The following is a 19945-nucleotide window of genomic DNA, read 5'->3' as shown; positions in this document are numbered from 1 at the left end:
CAAATGGCCACAAGCCAGGAACTTCATCTAGGTCTCCCATGTGGGTGACAGGGAACCAAGGCCATCTTCTACTGCTTTCCCAGGTGCTTTATCAGGGAGCTGGATAGGAAGTGGAGCAGCCAGGGCTTGAAATGGCACTCACAGGGGATGCTGGCATTCCAGGCTGCAGCTCAACCTGCTGTGCCACCAATGCCAGCTCCTGGTATGGATTCTTCATAAGCAAATTTTTGCATGCAAAATAGCAAATGGTTAAGAATCTCTGCTGGAGATAGGATCTGAGGGCCCACCACTCCTCTGCTGCACTGAAAGCACCTGCAAGCTGTGACCTCTGACTCTGAAGCACAGACTGACAACTGCACGAGTCTGACAATTTCTCAGTCCTTCGTGCACATTTTAGAACAGCTCCAGCTACTCTGGAGCACGACAGAGTGGTTTAGAATCAGTAAGTTAATAGCAGTGAATTATGATGGCTGCCTTCAGATGAGGCCTACTGGTAGGGAGAAGCTGTGCAGCTGCAGCAGCCATATGTCAAAGAATGTGAACTAGTGAAAATGGAAGGCTCTGGATGCAGCAGGGGATGCGTTAATAACTCACACACTAAGAGAAATACCAGAGCTTTTAGAATGGGAATGACATAAGCTTTACTTATAATACCCTCTCCATATACCACATACCCTTAAAATAAAATCTGAAAATTGGATGTAGATAAAATTAGGTTGCATTAGAAAATATACTTCATTTTAGCAGATATTTTAATTTTCCCCACCAAAACAGCCATATGAACATGTGATCTGAGGTTCAAATATTTTTTCCTATTTGTTCTTCAAATTGCAAATAAAAAAGAAACAGAAAACATAAAATCAGATCTCTAAAGCTTGAATCATTAAGAAGTTTACATATTAAACATGAAAAGTCCTAAAAATTGCCACTTAATGGCAAATTGTTTCATATAAATCCTTGGTTCTGTGAAAATCAAGTTTTAGTAATTTAGCCAAAAATGGGAGATAAATAGGAGGCAAAGAAAATATGAAATTGGAGGTGGTGGTTAAAGGGAACTGAAGACATATTTAGCAACTCAGCTCACTTTTCCAGAAGCTGAGATTTAACATGGACATGAGGCAGTAGGAGGAAAATGAAAGGAGATGCTAGATTGGAGTCTGAGCAAATCCTGTTATGTAAGCCAAACGCGAGAAAGGATCACAGCAGAGACCTGCAGGATAATGTGCTGAGAGGCTGCAGCGGAAATAAGAGTCAGGTAAAAACTTCACAAGTAGGTTTTCCTCCAGCCTTCCTAAGGGTGGTCCACATCAAACCAAACCCACCTGCCAATGAATGACCCTGCAGCCGACATGCGTCCTTCATTCCTGGCAGGGTGAGGGGCCAGGGTGCTGGCTAATACCTGAACTTCCGTAAGGCTTCTGAAACTTGAACGTGTGAATGAATCACCCGAGGCTCTTGTCAAGAGACAGATTCTGATTCAGTGGGTCTGGAGTGTAGCCTGAGAATCTATACTTCTAACAAGTTCCCAAATGAAAGTCCATCGGTCACACTTGAGCATATGTGAGCTAGAAGCTTAACATGAGGCTTGTTTTTGTACTGCCTGCAAAGGAGGCATCAGGTCTATAGATGTTCTTTACAAAGGATGCCATCATACTCAGTTTCACAAAAGGTATACTGGAATACAGCACTCTTTTTTTTTTTTTTTTTTTTTTTTTTTTTACTGATTTTGTTTTTAATTTGGGAGGTGGAGTTACAAAGAAAAAGGTTTTCCATCTGCTTGTTCACTCCCCAAATGGCTACAACAGCCAGAGTTGGGCTGATCCAAAGACAAGAGCCAGGAGCTTCCTTCAGGTCTCCCACGCCGGAGCAGGGGCCCAAGCACTTGAGCCATCCTTCACTGCTTTTCCAGGCCATAGCAGAGAGCTGGATTGGAAGAGGAGCAGCTGGGACTCGAACCGATGCCCATATGGGATTCCAGCACTGCAGGTGGAGGGGTAGCCTACCATGCCACAGTGCCGACATCTGGAGCATATTTTTTGATAGTCTTATAAGTTATTACATATGATAAAACAGATGGGGGTTGAAGAAGTAAATTCTGCCCACTCTGTCCATTCTTCCTATACACCCACAACCCTTCAGTGATGTCTTAAGCACATTAGGATCAAGCATTTTAAGAAGCACAGTTTAATAAAAATTAAAGAAAAAAGTCTGTGCCCCCAGTCACACTTAGGGGAGAGTTTGGTGACGGCAAAGAATAAAACAAGTCTTCCACTGCTGGCATCAATCTTAAACTCTCTTAGAAACAGAACCTTAGAAATGGAAGGGACCTAGGATGATCACATTCTCTTTATTTTATCAGTGAAGAAACTGAAGCCCAAGAACAGCGTAGATTTTAATCAGTTTTCTATGCCACCAACTAATTTCCTTAATTTATTATTGTTCAACTTAAATAAGGGAGGAAAAAAAAAAGGGATTGGAAAGGAAAAAAGAACAAAATCACTAGTACCAGAATTCTGATTAGTGAACCTGAACACTGAAAATGTCAGGTTTGGGAGTAGTGTTTATGCCTAACAGTTAGGACACTTGCTAAGAATCCCATGTCCCAGTGTTGAAGTACATGGTTCTGATATGTGGGACTGGCTCCTGACTTCAGCTTCTTGCTAATGCAGGTCTTGGGAGGCAATGGTGATGGCTCAAGTAGTTACATTCCTGCCACTTTTGTGGGAGACCTGGATTGAGAGTTCCTGGCTCCTGGCTTTGGACCAGCCCAGTCCTGGCTATTGCAGGAATTTGGGGGAGTGAACCCGGCACAGGAGTGCACTATCTCAATTAATAAATAAATGAGAAAAGAACATATATTTTTAATTTTTTTTTTAATTTCACAGAGTTATAGACAGTGAGAGAGAGACAGAGAGAAAGGTCTTCCTTCTGTTGGTTCACTCCCAAATGACCGCTACAGCCAGAACTGCGCCGATCCAAAGCCAGGAGCCAGGTGCTTCTTCCTGGTCTCCCATGAGGGTGCAGGGGCCCAAGCACTTGGACCATCCTCCACTGCCTTCCCGGGCCACAGCACAGAGCTGGACTGGAAGAGGAGCAACCGGGACTAGAACCGGTGCCCATATGGGATGCTGGTGCCACAGGCAGAGGATTAACCAAGTGAGCCACAGCGCTGACCCCAGAAAACATATTTTTAAAAGAAAAATTTCAAGTTTTATCTACTACTAAGGTAATCCTTTCGATCCAGTCGTTCAAAACCTCTACTTCTAAGATCTCAAAGCTTTTTTGATGAGGCTCTCTTAATTCTTATTTTTTTTTTTTTATGATTTTACTCATTACCTCAACTTCTAAGCCAGCTAGACCCCACAGCCATTTCCACAGTGGCCGGTGGCTCACTCCCACGTTTTTGTTGACTACTGGTCAGGACCAGGAGGCCACGTCTTGCTCAGGACTTTGGGTTTCATGTCCTAAATTCATGCTATCTTAGGCCAAATCAGGCACTTTCTAGTTCCCTAGACTCCACTATTATTTAAGTCTCCAAAACATACAGAATCCCACCCACCCCCCCCCTTTTTTTTAGATTTAGTTATTTATTTGAAAGGCATAGATACAGAGAGAAGGAGAGAGAGAGGGAGGGAGAACAGGAGAGAGAGAGACAGAACTTCCATCCACTGGCTTTCTGCCCAAGACCTTGAGACAAAACTCTGGAATACAAAGAGGTAAGAAGAGCAAACGAGATTAGGTGACCAAGTTTCTGTTCAGTTCATTTTATGGGTTCTCACTGACTATATGTGCCACTAACGAAAGGTAAACTAATAGGCAAAAAGCTACAAAATCTAATAGTATCAAATGAAGTTAAGGAGGCTGAAGATATTGAAAACTCTAATTTGGGGGCAAGAAATAAAACCTCCATAGTGGCCTTATTCACAGATTGTTTCCACACACTGATTGAAATATGTTACCAAGAAGGACGTTTCAGAAGCAGCAGTCAGATATGGTACATGGAAAGATGTTTTTACGGCTAGCCTGGAGTGGATCCTAAATAGTGATCTTTGTCAGATTTTATAACTCAAGCAGAGTTGGGCTAGCAAGTAATGAGAACAGACCTTTAGGGGAAAAACAGGCCACGTGGGTGGAGGTGTGCTGATTTATTTGCTTGTTGAATCAGACCTGAAGCAGTGCTACAGAAAAAGCTAAAATATTACCATCTCACTAGCAGTAGTATCTCTACCTACATTCTTAATAGATAAGTCTCAATATTATGATTACCATGAGCACAAAAAAAAAAAAACAAAACTTGTTTTAATAGCTAAACGACTAGGGATGTCCCCCTGAACTCCTGGACAAATTCTAAATTTGTAACTACTGTCTACTGAATGAATACTACTACTTCTTTATAAAGATTTTACTTATTTATTTGAGAGGCAGAGCCGTGGACACAGAGAGAGAGACATCTTCAATCTGCTGGTTCACTCTCCAAATGGCCACAACAGCCAGAGCTGGGCCAATCCAAAGCCAGGAGCCAGGAGCTTCTTTGGGTTTCGCACATGGATACAGGTGTCCAAGAAGTCGGGCCATCTTCCACTGGTTTCCCAGGCTGGATAGGAAGAGGAGCAGCCAGGACATGAACTGGTGCCCATGTGGGATGCCAGCACTGCAGATGGAGGCCTAGACTAATATACTACAGCACCAGCCCTGGATATTACTATTAACTTGAGTAATTACTATATACCAAATTCCTACTCATAAATTTACTCAAAATAAACATTTCTTGTATGACTGTGGGTACTTTTAAGATACTAAACAGAGAGGATGCTTTCTATACTAAGAGGAAAACCAAGTAGTAGTTGAGTAAGAATGTAAAAATTTAGCAGGGATAGACCATATGGTAACTACATATGGTTAAGATCTATATTGTGGGACTGGCATTGTGGCACAGTGGGTTAAGCTGCTGCCTGCAGAGCCAGCATCTCATATATGCACACCAGTTGGAGTCCCAGCTGCTCCACTTCTGATCCAGCTCCCTGCTAATGTGCCTGGGAAAGCAGTGGAAGATGGCCTGAGCACTTGGGCCCTGCACTCATGTGAGAAACGTGGATGGAGTTCCAGGCTCCTCACTTAAGCCTGGCCCAGCATTGGCCGTTGCACCAATTTGGGGAGTGAACCAGCAGATGGCAGAGCTCTCTCTCTCTATCTCCCCTACTCTCTGTAACTCTGCCTTTCAGATAAATAAATAAATAAATCTTTTAAAAAGAAATTAGAAAAAGAAAAGCTGTACTGTTCAACCTTTTATGGGGATAGGATAGAGTCCCAAATCAACTGAGATTTAAAGATAGGTCATATTCCCATCCAACAAAGGATTCTCTTTGTTAGTAGCTATCATCACGGGGTCATGTGCAGCTAAGAACTACTACCAGCAACTAGGTTGGTTCATTTGTTCATTCACTAATCATTCATTGAACCAAAAATTATTGAAATATTATACCATATCTCAGGTACTCTTCTAATCCTTATGGATACAGTGGTGACAAGCCTAGATGAAGATCCTGCCCATAAGGCGTTGATATTAAACTATAGGAAAAGACAGTACCACACAGAAGAAAAGTCTCATGATTGTTTGATACAGGGAGAGGGATACAGTAGCGATACAGTAGTAGATACAGAGGGAGAGGGTTTACAGTAACTTGAAAGAGGTATTTAATAAATGGTATGGTTGAGGCCAACTTCAGGAGAAGCCAGAAGTGTGTTCTAAGAGGAAATAAGTGCAAATGCCTTCAAGTGCAAAACGCTTGGTACATTCAAGAAATCAAAGATCAATGTGCCTAATGGATAAGAGGCTGGAGCAACGAACAAGAAAGAGATTAACGAGGGCCTGCTGGATCAAGTAAGGAGTGTGGGTTTTATAGGGAAGGTCGGAGTATGAATTTAAGGGTAAGTTTCCCTTTATCCTGAGAAGATTACAAAGCATCTTCTCATGTTGACATTGAAGAGTCATGTTCTTGATCTTTGCTACCCAGTCTGTGGTCTATGGATAAGCAGCATCAGTTTTGGCATTAAGTGGAAGTTATTTAGAAATTCAGATTATCGGGCTTCATCTTGGTTCTTCTGGATTGGAATCTGTATTTTAATCAGTATTAGCATATCCATTATTGGTTGAGGGCGCTCATCTGAAATGTTGCCCTGAAAAGTGTCTGTACCTCAGAGAAAACTATGGGCTCCAAGGAAAAATGACCAAAAGTTGAGAGTAAATTGATAGAAAAATACATACAGTACTATGCTCTCCGAGAATGCAAATTCTAGACGACTCCAATGTCTTAACAGAAAAGGACTAAATATGAGCACTGACCTCAACAGAGAAGAAAACATCCCAGAAGGATGATAAAATATGCTGCCAATCACATCTCTTTGGCATAGTTACTTTAAAGACAAGATGCTCTCTGATGTAAAGGTGTTTCCATAAGAGAACAGCAAACTCCATTTCTCAAGTAGAAGGGCTGACTGATTACCTGTCTCTGGACAATTCCTACTAACTTAGTAAGCCCAGCTCAGAAGTACGTAAGTCTCATGACTGAGCCCATCTCTTGTTAATTAGATTTCCATGTTTCATTTTGTCAAATGTTATTTTAATTTCTTTTTTTAAAGATTTATTTATTTATTTGAAAGTCAGAGTTACACAGAGAGAGGAGAAGCAGAGAGAGAGAAAAAGAGAGGGAGAGAGAGAGGTCTTCCATCCGCCGGTTCACTCCCCAGTTGGCCGCAACGGCCAGAGCTGTGCCGATCAGATGCCAGGAGCCAGGAGCCTCCTCTGGGTCTCCCACGTGGGTGCAGGGGTCCAAGGACTTGGGCCATTCTCTATTGCTTTCCCAAGCCACAGCAGAGAGCCAGATTGGAAGCGGAGCAGCCAAGTCTTGAACCAGTGCCCATATGGGATGCTGGCGCTTCAGGCCAGGGCGTTAAACCACTGCGCCACAGTGCTGGCCCCTGTTATTTTAATTTCTTAAACTTTTCTTCTTCATAAATTATGCTGGGTTTCCATATCTTTGCAGTCTCCTCTTGTCTGAGAGAACTGTCTTCCCCTCCCCCTCTTCCTGGCTGTCAGAACTCTGACTTTTAGAAAATCTAGGGTCATTATTTCCTACACTGTTCTACAGTATGAATTTGTGTGTTTCCTCAGGATTAGGTCCAGATTAAACATTTTGGTAGCAAACAGTTTTGGTTAAATATTTTGGTGATATTACCATAAATTAATGTTTGAACTGTCCTCACAGTTCCCGTGTCTATGTTTCACATTCCCAGTAAATTATAAACAAGCTCCTTGAAAGATTTGGCCTTTTATTTATTTGGTATTTCTTCAAAGAAATCTCTCTTTATATGTGGACTCAATAAATAAATGAAAAACTTGAAAGTAGAGTTGACAACTGTTTCTTAAGATAGTAGAATACACATAACTACTACTCATTGAACAGTTTTATATTAGTTTAAAAACATTTGGGCTTTGCCTGTAAAATTTTTGCCTCTAAAATTATTAAGCAAGTCAACAGTTTAGTATAGTATCTAGTATCATATATATAAGAAGTTGGGGCTAAGGAAAGGTATCAAACAGACTAAACTGCTGAGATTGGAAACTGAGGGAATAAAAAATATGGTCACCTATTATATTCCAAATATTTTTATGAGTAAACTGGACTTTAAATAGAAACTTGAGACAAGAGCAAATTTAATAAAAATCTCATCTATTAAGTATTTAAATCAGATACTGATTAGAAACTATTTCTTTCTTTTTTTTTTTTTAATTTTATTTATTTGGAAGGCAGAGTTAGAGAGAGAAATGGAAAGAGAGATCTTTTCATCAGCTGGTTCATCCCCAAATGGCTGCAATGGTCACAGCGGGGCCAGGCAGAAATGGGCACAGTTGGGCCAGGCTGTAGCACAATCTGCTGTCTTCCCAGGCACATTAGCAGGGAGCTGGATCGCAATTGAAGCAGCCAAGAGTAGAACCGGTGCGGACATGGGATGCCTGCATGGCAGGCAGTGGCTTAACCAGTTATGCCACAACCCTGATCCTTATTTTTTTTTTTAAGAAGAAAAAAGAGCCACAGTGGGGCCTCCTTGTGGTGCAGTAAGCTAAGCCTCCAGCTGGGACGCTGGCATCCCATTCGAGTGCAGGTTAGACGCCTGGCTGCTCCCTTTCTGATCCAGCTCTCCACTAATGTGCCTGGGAAAGCAGCAGATGATGGCTCAAGTGTGTGGGCTTATGCTACCCATGTGGGAGACCCAGATGGAGCTCCAGGATCCTGGTTTCAGCCAGGCCCAACCCTAGCTATTACGGCCATTTGGGGAGTGAACCAGCAGATGGAAGATTTCTCTTCATCTCTGTTTCTCTGTAACTGCCTTTCAAATAAAAGAGAGAGAGAGAGAGAGCGAGCGAGCGAGCAACAATATACAAAGAAAACAAAAATAAAGTTTTAAAAGTAATTAGGCCAGCGCCGTGGCTCACTAGACTAATCCTCCGCCTGCGGTGTTGGCACCCTGGGTTCTAGTCCCGGTTGGGGTGCCAGATTCTGTTCCGGTTGCTTCTCTTCCAGTCCAGCTCTCTGCTGTGGCCCAGGAAGGCAGTGGAGGATGGCCCAAGTCCTTGGGCCCTGCACCCGCATGGGAGACCAGGAGGAAGCACCTGGCTCCTGGCTTCAGATCGGTTCAGCACACCAACCGTTGTGGCCGTTTGGGGGGTGAACCAATGGAAGGAAGACCTTTCTCTCTGTCTCTCTCTCTCTCACTGTCTAACTTTGCCTGTCAAAAATAAGAAAGTAATTATAGGGGCCAGCACAGTGGTGTAGTGGGTGAAGCCTCCGCCTGCGGGGCTGGCATCCCATATGGATGCCAGTTCAAGGCCCAGCTGCTCCAGTTCTCTGCTATAGCCTGGGAAAGCAGCAGAAGAGGGCCCAGGTGCTTGGGACCCTGCACCCACGTGGGAGACCCGGAGGAAGCTCCTGGCTCCTGGGTTCGTATCAGCTTAGCTCCAGCCATTGCAGCCATTTGGGGAGTGAACAAGCGGATGGAAGACTTCTCTCTCTTTCTGCCTCTACCTCTCTGTAACTCTGACTTTCAAATAAATAAATAAATATTTAAAAGAAGAAAGTGTATTGTATAAGATTGGGTTAACTATTAAAAAAAACCTATTTGCAAGAAATGTGGTACAATCTTTAAGATTTAGATGAAGCCATTAAATGAAAGGGAAACAAAACTATTATTCTAGGAGTGAGCATGTATTTAGCCTAGCACTTAAGATGCCCATATCCCCACATCTGAGATCCTGAGATCCACTCCCAGCTCTGGCTCCTAACTCCAGCTTCCTACTAAAGCAGATCCTGGGAGGCAGTATCCCCGGCTCAAGTAAACCAAGTTCCTACTACCTACGTGGGAGATGCAGATTAAGTTCTGGGCTCCCAATTTTGGTTCCAGCCCAGACCTGACTGTTGTGGGCATCTGAAAGATAAACCAGCAGATGGGAGTTTGATCTCTGTCTTTCCCTCTCTGACTCCCTCTCTCAAACAAATAAATAAGTATCTGGAAATGCTATTTAATATGTCACGCAAAGGAAGGGAAAGCAGTTATCTGACTTCTTGAAGAATGACTTCTACACGGAATAAGAGACCCAGTAAATTATAGAAATGGTGCATTAGAGAGCATCTGTCACAGGAGCTATTCCTAATTATGGCCATGGTTTGGAACTACCAGCTGACATTTGGAAGTATGTCAGCTAACGATCCAGACTATTCCTCCACTCTGCCCCATACAAACATGCTTTAAGTGTTGTTCATTATATAATCCAATTGCTTTTAAGGGAACATTTATACTTCTCTTCTGCTGTTTTTCCCCCCCTCTATATATAACTAACAAGCTATTGAAAGAAAAACAGAAGGCTTATTTCATCCAAATGCAACTGGGAAAATATACTACTACATGATGCCTATAAATGTCAGATGTGGTGAGCTTCTGCAGATTTATATTTCATGAAAAAAAAAATCGTTGATGTCATTGCCAGACATATTGTAGCTGCCAGCAAACTTTTTTAATGCTGGACATAAAACAACTCTAAAAATTGTAAAAAACAAGCTCACAATATTCTCTATTAAGTACTACTGAGGAAATCTGAAATTATTACATGAGCTAATATTAAGGCATGCTCCTTTTAAAACAAGGTATATTCTGAAAAACAAGAATGCAAACAAACTCAAAATCTACTAAAGAATTTTTAGGATCGTTGCCCTTGAGATATACCATATCACATAATGAATAGTTTTTATGACCCACTTAGCTAAAAAAGCTCATGTTTCTTCTCATCTATAGAAAAGTTATTTCATTTGGCTGACAGATGTAGATTTTTCATGCTATGAAAAAGAGGAACTGAGGATACCATGGAGAGCCAAGAATCACAAGGGCTGATGATATGCCATCTACCATTAGCTTTTACAAACAGCGCTCCAGCAAGCAAGAGAGTCAAACTGAGCCTTATGCATCACTGTTATTCCCCTGCTTCAGTGTCAGGATTACAGCTACGCCAAACGATGGAATATTAGTCAATTCTGGAACAATAAAACAAACAGACAAGTATCATTTTAACTACAGTAGGCCTATCACAAATACTTTTTTAATAAGTTATTCTAACATGGTATTTGAGCCTAAAAATATTCAAATACTGTTCTTTTCTTCTTAAGAAGATGAATTCCCATCCTCTTCAATATTATAGAGACAATGTCATTTGGAATTAGAGTCAGAACTCCAGGTATAAGGGAAATGATAAAAAAATTAATAAACTTGATTTCAAAAGATAATTTCCTCTACTTTTATTGAAAGCATTTCATAAAATTATCTATCCATCTACTTATTTAAAATTTCTTGAATATTTATTTATTTAAGAGGCAGACAGAGAACACCCATCTTTTGGCTCACTCTCCAAATGCTTGCAATGGCTGATGCTGGGAACTGAGAACACCAGCCAGGTCTCCCACATGGGTGGCAGGAACCCAATTACACAAGCCATTACCACTGCCTCCCCCAGGGTCTGCATTAGTAGGAATACTGGAGTCAAAAGTCAGAGTCAGGTATTAAAAAAAAAAAGAAGAAAATATTTATTTGAAAGGCAGAGTGACAGGGTCGGGGTTGGGGGCAGCAGAGAGAGACTGATCTTCCATCTGCTGGGTCACTCTCCAAATGAACTCAACAGCCAGGGCTTATGGATCAGGCTGAAGCCAGGAGCCAGGAACTCCATCCTGGTCTCCCAAATGAGTGGCAGGGGATCAAGCTCTTGGGTCATCTTCTGCTGCTTTCCCATGTACATTAGCAGGGAGCTGGATGGAAAGTGGAGTAATGATGACTCGCACGGGCACTCGGATATGGGACACCAGCATCGCAAGGGGAGGCTTACCCTGCTGTACCACAATACCAGCCCCAGACGTAAGCTTCTTAACCAGCATCTTCGCTATTAGGCTAAATGCCCAACTAAAGAATTTGAAAGACAATATTATGTTCAAGATATAAGCCAGAAGCCCTGTTCTACAGGAATTTATAACTAATATTTATATAAATTACCAGTAAGGATGAGATGAGTTTTAGGCTAGTTGCAAAACTGAATACAAATACTCATCAAATGGGTCTCTATCTATAAACTGATATAATAAATAGTTTGTATGATAAAGAATCTTGCCAAAATATTTCATATATTAAAAAGGATATTGTATTCTTACTGAAGAACATCAATTTTTCATTCTCCAATTCTATTATTTGACAAATACTATATGCAAGGGAATGTGCCAATACACAAAAGCTGATTGGTTAGTCCCCTCGCTCTGCACCCCAGAGAGGCTTAGAATTCATTGAGCTCAGTACACACAATCCTTTCAAATAGTGTATTCCCTTGAGGTACAAAATTTAAGTGAAGAAGTATCAGAGAGCATTTGTGCAATCACTGAATGAGGAATACCTGATCTTGCAGTGACATCACTGGATTGTTTTTGGTAGTGTTGATGTGAAGGACGTGGTATCTATTCTTGGCACACAGGTCATAGGCGATATTGGTAAATGAGGTGCTGGCAGTTTTGGGAACTCTGTTATAAATGATCACCATGTCCTCTTCCTCCTCTAAGGCTGCATCTTGCCGAGGGCCATCCATCGTATGTCGCTGCTCAATTTCTCGGACCTCATGTCTTGCAATCGCCCTTTCTGTAAAGAAAACAAACATGAGCCAAGTTTTTAATGCCACTGTAAGGAAGTTATGAACCCTAACCTTTGGACCATGATGAGGAAAGATAAAAGCATAAATAAAGAAAACAAATGCCAAAGTAAAGGAGGAAGGCCCATGGAAAATATGGGCGAACTGTTTGGGCTTCAGGAAGACCAAGTAGTTCACCCTGATTCAGCTTTAGCCAGAAACACAGTTTCCTTAGTCAAGGACTAGGTAGGAGCAGCTGAAGAAATGCCATAAGGATCAAAGCTTCAGAATTACTTTTTGTAGGATAACACAGAATAGGGGCCGGCGCTGTGGCTTAGCAGGTTAAAGCCCTGGCCTGAAGCGTCCGCATCCCATATGGGAGCCGGTTCTAGTCTCTGCTGTTTCTCTTCCAATCCAGCTCTCTGCTGTGACCTGGGAAAACAGTGGAAAATGGCCCAAGTCATTGGGTCCCTGCACTCACGTGGGAGACTGGGAAAAAGCTCCTGGCTTCAGATGGCACAGCTCTGGCAGTTGACACCATTTAGGGAGTGAACCAGAGGAAGGAAGACCTCTCTCTCTGTCCCTGCTCTCACTGTCTGTTACCCTACCTCTCAAGTAAATAAATAAAATCTTTTTTTTTTTTTAGATTTATTTATTTATTTGACAGAGTTAGACAGTGAGAGAGAGACAGAGAGAAAGGTCTTCCTTCCGTTGGTTCACTCCCCAAATGGCTGCTACGGCCGGAGCTATGCTGATCCAAAGCCAGGAGCCAGGTGCTTCCTCCTGGTCTCCCATGTGGGTGCAGGGGCCCAAGCACTTGGGCCATCCTCCACTGCCTTCCCGGGCCACAGCAGAGAGCTGGACTGGAAGAGGAGCAACCGGGACTAGAAACCGGCACCCACAAGGGATGCCGGTGCCGCAGGTGGAGGATTAACCAAGTGAGCCACAGCGTCGGCCCCAATAAATAAAATCTTTTTTTTTTTAAAAAAAAAGAGTAGAAACAACACTGCAATAAATTCTTTCTCTTTTTGGTGTTGCATCTAAATCCTGACTACGTTTAGTCCTTAAATCGTATAGTTCCTCTAATTCAAATCATTGCCTACCATGCAGTTTGAATAGCAGTTACATTTTGCTTTATTCTTTCTCTACCTAATGTATATCTCAGCAACTTTTATAAGATTTTATTTATTTATTCACTTATTTATTTGAAAGGCAGAGTGACACAGAGAAGGGAAGAGAAAAGATCCTTTATATTCTGGTTCATTCCCTGAATGGCTGCAATGGCTGAGACTGGGCCAGGCTGAAGCCCAAAGCTTGGAACTTCTGGGTCTCCCACATAGGTGGCAGGGGCACAAGCACTTGGGCCATCAACTGGTGCCTTCTCAGGCCCATCAGTGGGGAGTTGGGTCAGAAGAGAAGCAGCTAGGATTCGAACTGGCACTCTGATATGGGATACTGGCATGGCACCACAAGCAGTGGCTTAACCTGCTGCACCAAAATGACAGGTCCTTCAGCATCAATTTATTTATTTATTAAGAATAAGGAAAGGAAAAAAGGGGGGGGGGAAGAGAGCATGTAAGAACAGGAGGTTAGACTAAATTGCTCTGCACAAGGTAGGTGTTCATACACGGAGTGCTCCTTCCTACCACCAGATCTCTGTGCCAGCTGCCTCTTCCATTCCATCCCCAACCCCTCAACCTTCACATTTTCATTCAATCATCGCTTCCCAAGGATTCATTATCTGATCTCCCTAAGGCAGATCATTATATATATCTAAATTATACTACTCATCTCATCCTATTTATCATCACTGCAATTTTATATTGTGTGATTATTAGTATTGTCCTCCAATAATACTAACAATTTAATAAAGTGGCATGAAAAAGCAATGTCATAAAATTACATTAACAAGTTCAGGCTTGAAATATTGTCAGAGCACCATCTTAAATTTGGTTCAGAAGATACTGTCACAAGTTAAAGAGGCTACATTCTTAGCTGAGGATTTGAATTCAGAAGACGAATTACAAATTTCATGCCCACTACTTACCAGCAATGGGCTTTCCAAAACAGGAGAAACGTATGTGAGATGATAGATATAGTATGTGTTATATATTTATACACAAATATAGTACCTTTTTTTTTTTTTTACAGGAGTGGGTATGGGGAGAGAGATTATAATGATCTTAACACTGATCTCATTGGACTGCCTGGGACATGTAAGAGATATATGTAGATAACTGGTTAGAAAGGTCTAGAGAACAAAGGAGCAATCAGAAGACAGCTAGAAAAACCATGAGAATGGATGCAGTTGCCTAGGTAATATAGAATCTGTAGTCTGGAGAAAGATTCTAGGAGAGAATCTCAGGAAATACCAATATTTAAAAGGTTAAAAAAAATAAAAAAAGATCTAGTAGAGACGTTTAAGACGCATATACTTGGGGCTGGCATTGTGGTATAGCAAGTTAAGCAGCTATCTGCAACAACAGCATGCTATGTGAACACTGGTTTGAGTTCCCACTACTCTACTTCCGACACAACTTCCTGCTGAAGTGCCTGAGAAAGCATCAGAAGATGGCCCAAGTATTTGGGCTCCTGACAGCCATACGGGAGACCTAGATGGAGTTCTTGACTCCTGGCTTCAGCCTGGCCCAGCCCTGGATGGTACAGACATTTGGGGAGTGATCCAGTGGGTGGAAGATCTCTCTCTCTCTCTCTCTGTAATTTTGCCTTACAAATAAATAAAATAAATATCTTTAAAACCTTACTTAGTGTATGGATATTCCATTTTGTAAGCTACTAAAACTCTTGCTGGACCATGAAACTAATAATGAATACATGTTTAAGAAACAATAGATAAAAATTATTTATATATGTATTACTGTTGGTTCATTATGTGAATTAAATGAACTATATATTTTACAATTATGAAAAGTTGCAAATATTGGAATCATTACCTTCCTCATTCAAATAATAATTACATGTATTTTCTATTTTTTTAGGCTTTGTTTTGCTTAAATACATAGAATAATTATCAATATAGTGTTGGGCCTAAACAATTAGAAAAATAAAAACAGTGTGGCAAATTAAGAAATATTCATGACTAGAGCCTAGGGAGATTACTGACGCCATAAACAAGAGTGTCAAATTGTTAAGTCAACAACAGGAGTCACTGTGTACTTACGTCTCATGTGGGATCTGTCCTTAATGTGTTGTCCAATGTGAAGTAATGCTATAACTAGTACTGAAACAGTATTTTTACACCTTGTGTTTCTGTGTGGGTGCAAACTGATGAAATCTTTACTTAGTATATACTGAATCGATCTTCTGTATATAAAGATAATTGGAAATGAAAAAAAACTTGATGTTAAATTGGAAATTGCATAGAAAATTAATCAATTTTTAAAAAAATATCATGTAGGATCTCTGTCCTTAATGTGCTGTACATTGTGATTTAATGCTATAACTAGTACTCCAACAGTATTTTTCACTTTGTTTTGCTATGTGAGGGCAAACTGTTGAAATCTTTACTTAATATATACTAAACTGATCTTCTGTATATAAAGAGAATTGAAAATGAATCTTGATGTGAATGGAAGGGGATAGCGAGCGGGAAAGGGGAGGGTTGTGGGTGGGAGGGAAGTTATGGGGGAGGGAAGCCATTGTAATCTATAAGCTGTACTTTGGAAATTTATATTCATTAAATAAAAGTTTAAAAAAAAAGAAATACTCATGAAATAAAATCTCAGTTAAATAATAACTATTATTGTAATGGTAACATTGCTCTCTCTTTTCTCCTGTAACCAGACTTACTACCAGTAACAGGGTTTGCAATGGGGCTACATTCTTTGCTTACTAAGTACTATTCAATAGTTCCAATCCTTTTTCTAATCAAAGATGTTCTACATGCAGTAAGAACAGCTTCTTCTATGGCTCTGTGAAACCACTGGGGGAGGTCTATTAGTTACAGCACATTTGTAGTACACTTAAGAGGATGTAGGCAGTATATTTAAAATACTTAAGATACATTTAGATGTAATGCTTCTTCATGTCTGAGTAATAAATTACAGAGAATCTGTTATGCAAGCTATTTCATAACCACCATAAAATGTATAGCCTACGAATAACAGAGGGTGCAATCTGAGTGTCATGAAATTGCAAGCAGGCCAGGCACCATGGGTACTGGTGCTTCCCTCATTGAACAGACAATGAATGCAGAGCAATGCAGGCTCTCCCAGGCACACATTCGAGACTGATGAACCCTGCCATGCAGCACATTATCAACAAATTCAAGTCTTCTGAAAGACCATTAACACCAACAATATATATCTATTTCTGTGCTAAATAAAGGCCTTACTTCTTAAAAGACTGTAATAATTAGCTAAGTATGAAACATTATACTAAACACCAATTTGAATTCTACATGGCATTAAGTCTACAGGATATATATATATATATACACACACACACACACACATATATATATATATATATATATATATATATATATATATATATTCTGTACCACCAAATAACTGAAGAAAAGATTTTTATATTGTGGATAACATTTTAGAACTAGAGAGAAAAAAGACAGCAAAGGGAAAGACCAATAAATTGCCATGCCTTCAAATAATGAAATTTCTGCCTGTCAAAGCAAAAACAACAAAACCAGCATAAATAGATCCATAACTGGTACACAAATAAATAAAAGGCAAAGAACATCTATTAATTATAGGAAGACAACATAGGAACCGGCAATGATAATATGAAGATTCCAACAGATAATAAGCTAAGATGGTTTACAGGAGATGAAACTATATGTGATTAATGTTACAGAGTAAAAATACACATTTGAGAGTGGCTCGTCATGATTTTCTTCATGGACTCTTTGGAAACTACAATGAGAAAATGACGAGCTGTCTCAGCAGAAAGGTCAGCCCATGCATTTCAGGGCTTTCTCTTAGAGCCCAACCTTAGGCAAGTGCCTGTGACACCAGATTAACCACCCATAATAAGAAAATGCCTCCTTGGACATCAAGTCCTGATGGTAGCTTGCCCAATGGCATTGACAAGTATCAAGAAAAGAAAGAGGTTCATCACAAGTAAAGATCAAAGGCAATGAGAACTCAAAGGGGAAACCAGTGGTGTCTATCCAAGAATTGTCTATGGGTGAGAGTGAGGGTGTCTCAGCAGATCAACTTGAATAGTTGGAACCTCCTTGCAGGTAACTGCTGGAGGCCTGGGAAAGGCAGTGCAAGATGGCCCAAGTATTTGGGCTCCTGCTGCCCACGTGGGAGGCACAGATGAAGCTCCTGGCTTCAGTCTGGCCTCCACCGGCTGTTGCAGCCATGTGGGGAGTGAGCCAGAGGATGGAAGACCTCTTTTTCTCTCTCTCTACTTCTCTCTCTTAAAACACTGACTTTCAAAACAAATAAATCCATTTTTTTAAGATTTATTTTATTTATGTGAAAGAGTTACAGAGAGGTAGAGCTGAGAGAAAGAGAGGTCTTCCATTCCGCTGGTTCACTCCCCAAATGACCGCAAAGGCTGGAGCTGAGCTGATCTGAAGCCAGAAGCCAGGAGTTTCTTTCAGATATCAGGTATTCCACGTGGGTGCAGGGGCCCAAGAACTTGGGCCATCTTCTGTTTTCCCAGACCATAGCAGAGAACTGGCTCAGAAGAGGAGCAGCCAGGATTCGAACTGGTGCCCACATGGGACGCCAGCATTGCAGGCTGGGGCTTTAACTCACTGCGCCACAGCACTGGCCCAATAAATAAATCTTAAAAACAAAAACCTTCCTGGCAAGTATGCCTGTGGTAGAGCTGCACAAACTAGCCTCTAAAAACAGGTGAGATTTTTTTCTGCTAAGGGTCATTTGATTACTTATAAGATCACTTGTGGGCTATGCAAAATTATCAACTTAAAAATGAGCCCACCTGGGGCTGGTGCTGTGGCATAGCAGGTAAAGCCGCTGCCTGCAGTGCCAGCATCCTAAATGGGCACCAGTTTGAGTTCCGCTGGTCCACTTCCAATCCAACTCTCTGCTATGGCCTGGGAAAGCAGTAGAAGATGGCCCAAGTCCTTGGGCCCCTGCATCCACATGGGAGACCCGAAAGCTCCTGGTTCCTGGCTTCAGATAGGCGCAGCTCTGGCCGCTGCAGCCAATTGGGGAGTGAACCAGTGGGTGGAAGACCTCTCTCTCTCTCTCTCTCTCTCTCTCTCTCTGTGTGTGTGTGTGTGTAATGCTGACTTTCAAATAGATAAATAAATGTTTAAAAAGAAAATTAAGCGTATCAAAATTTGTAAGACAGGGCCTGGAGTTGTGGTGTGGCAGGTAAGGCTGCTGCCTGCAATGCCAGCATCCCATATGGCTGCTGGTTCGAGTCCCAGATGTTCCACTTCCAATCCAGCTCCCTGCTAATGTGCCTAGGAAAACAGTGGAAGATGGCCCAAGTGCTTGGGACCCTTTACCCACATAGGAGACCCAAAGGAAACTCCTGGCTCCTGGCTTTTGTCTGGCCCAGCCCTAGCTTTTGTGGCCATTTGGGGAGTGAAACAGCGGATGGAAGATCTCCCTCTGCCTCTGCCTTTCAAATAAATAAATCTTTTTAAAAAAAATGTGGGACACTGGGGCTGGCACTGTGGCACAGTAGTTAATCCTCTGCCTGCAGCGCCCGCATCCCATATGGGTGCCGGTTCAAGTCCTGGCTGCTTCTCTTCTGATCCAGCTCTCTGCTGTGGCCTGGGAAAGCAGTAGAAGATGGCCCAAGCACTTGGGCTCCTGCACCCACGTGGGAGACTTGGAGGATGCTCCTGGCTCCTGGCTTCGGATCAGCTCAGTTCCAGCCATTGTGACCAACTGGCAAGTGAACCAGCAGATCCAAGACTCTTCTGTCTCTCTCACTGTAACTCTACCTCTCAAATCTGTAACTCTACCTCTCAAATAAACAAATAAAATCTTTAAAAAAAAAAAATGTGGGACACAAATAAAGCAGGACTGAGGGAGAAATTTATAATACCATATGTATATGTATATGTATACATTAATCAGGCAAAAAGAAAACACTCCAAAATAACTGTTGATAAAGAAGCAGACAAATCTATATCCTCATAAATTGCTAGTGGAAATGCAATATGGCCCAATTATGATGGAAAGCAATTTAGAAGTTCCTCAAAAAGTTAAACAGAGAATTACCAGGTTATCCTAGGTATCTAGTTACTCAAAAGAAACAAAACCAGGTACTCAAATTCTTATACTTATAGCAGTATTATTCATTACAGCCAAAAGGTGCAAATAACCCAAATGTCCATCAACAGATCACAGAAAAATTGTGGTATATACACACAGTGAAATATTCACTTATAAAAAGGAATAAGCTACTTACTAGTGTTACAATATGAAGGAATCTCTAAAATTTGTGCTAAATGTTAGAAGCCGGATACCAAAGCTCACATATTATTCGAAATATCATGAAGAGGTGAATCGACAGAAACAGAACACAGATTGGTGGTTGCCAGGAAATAGGGTAGGGAAGAATGGGGCTTCTTTTAGAATGATGAAAATGTTTTGCTTCTAGATAAAGATGATAGTTGTACAACATTGCAAATGTAGTAAATGAGTGAACTGTTCACTTTAGGATGGTTAATTCATATTATGTGAATTTCACGTCAAAAAATTATCCAAACCAAACAGTACCACAAAAAAAAAACTGATATCTTATAATATGGGTTCATTTCAC

General features: G+C 41.3%; 1 protein-coding gene across 3 annotated transcripts in view; it reads right to left on the bottom strand.

Moving 5' to 3' along the window:
• The window catches only part of HS2ST1 (heparan sulfate 2-O-sulfotransferase 1), a 206107-nt gene that overhangs the window by 30316 nt on the left and 155846 nt on the right, over nt 1-19945 (bottom strand). For all 3 annotated transcript variants that reach the window (XM_062191665.1, XM_062191667.1, XM_062191668.1), the window contains one exon: nt 11981-12219. In XM_062191665.1, coding sequence (XP_062047649.1) covers nt 11981-12219 — 239 coding nt within the window. The remainder of the gene's footprint in view (nt 1-11980; nt 12220-19945) is intronic.

Source organism: Lepus europaeus, chromosome 5 (genome assembly GCF_033115175.1).
Source record: "Lepus europaeus isolate LE1 chromosome 5, mLepTim1.pri, whole genome shotgun sequence".
Classification (NCBI taxonomy): domain Eukaryota; kingdom Metazoa; phylum Chordata; class Mammalia; order Lagomorpha; family Leporidae; genus Lepus; species Lepus europaeus.
Note: the sequence above shows the minus strand (reverse complement) of the source record. Positions and strands in the feature narration are given on the sequence as shown.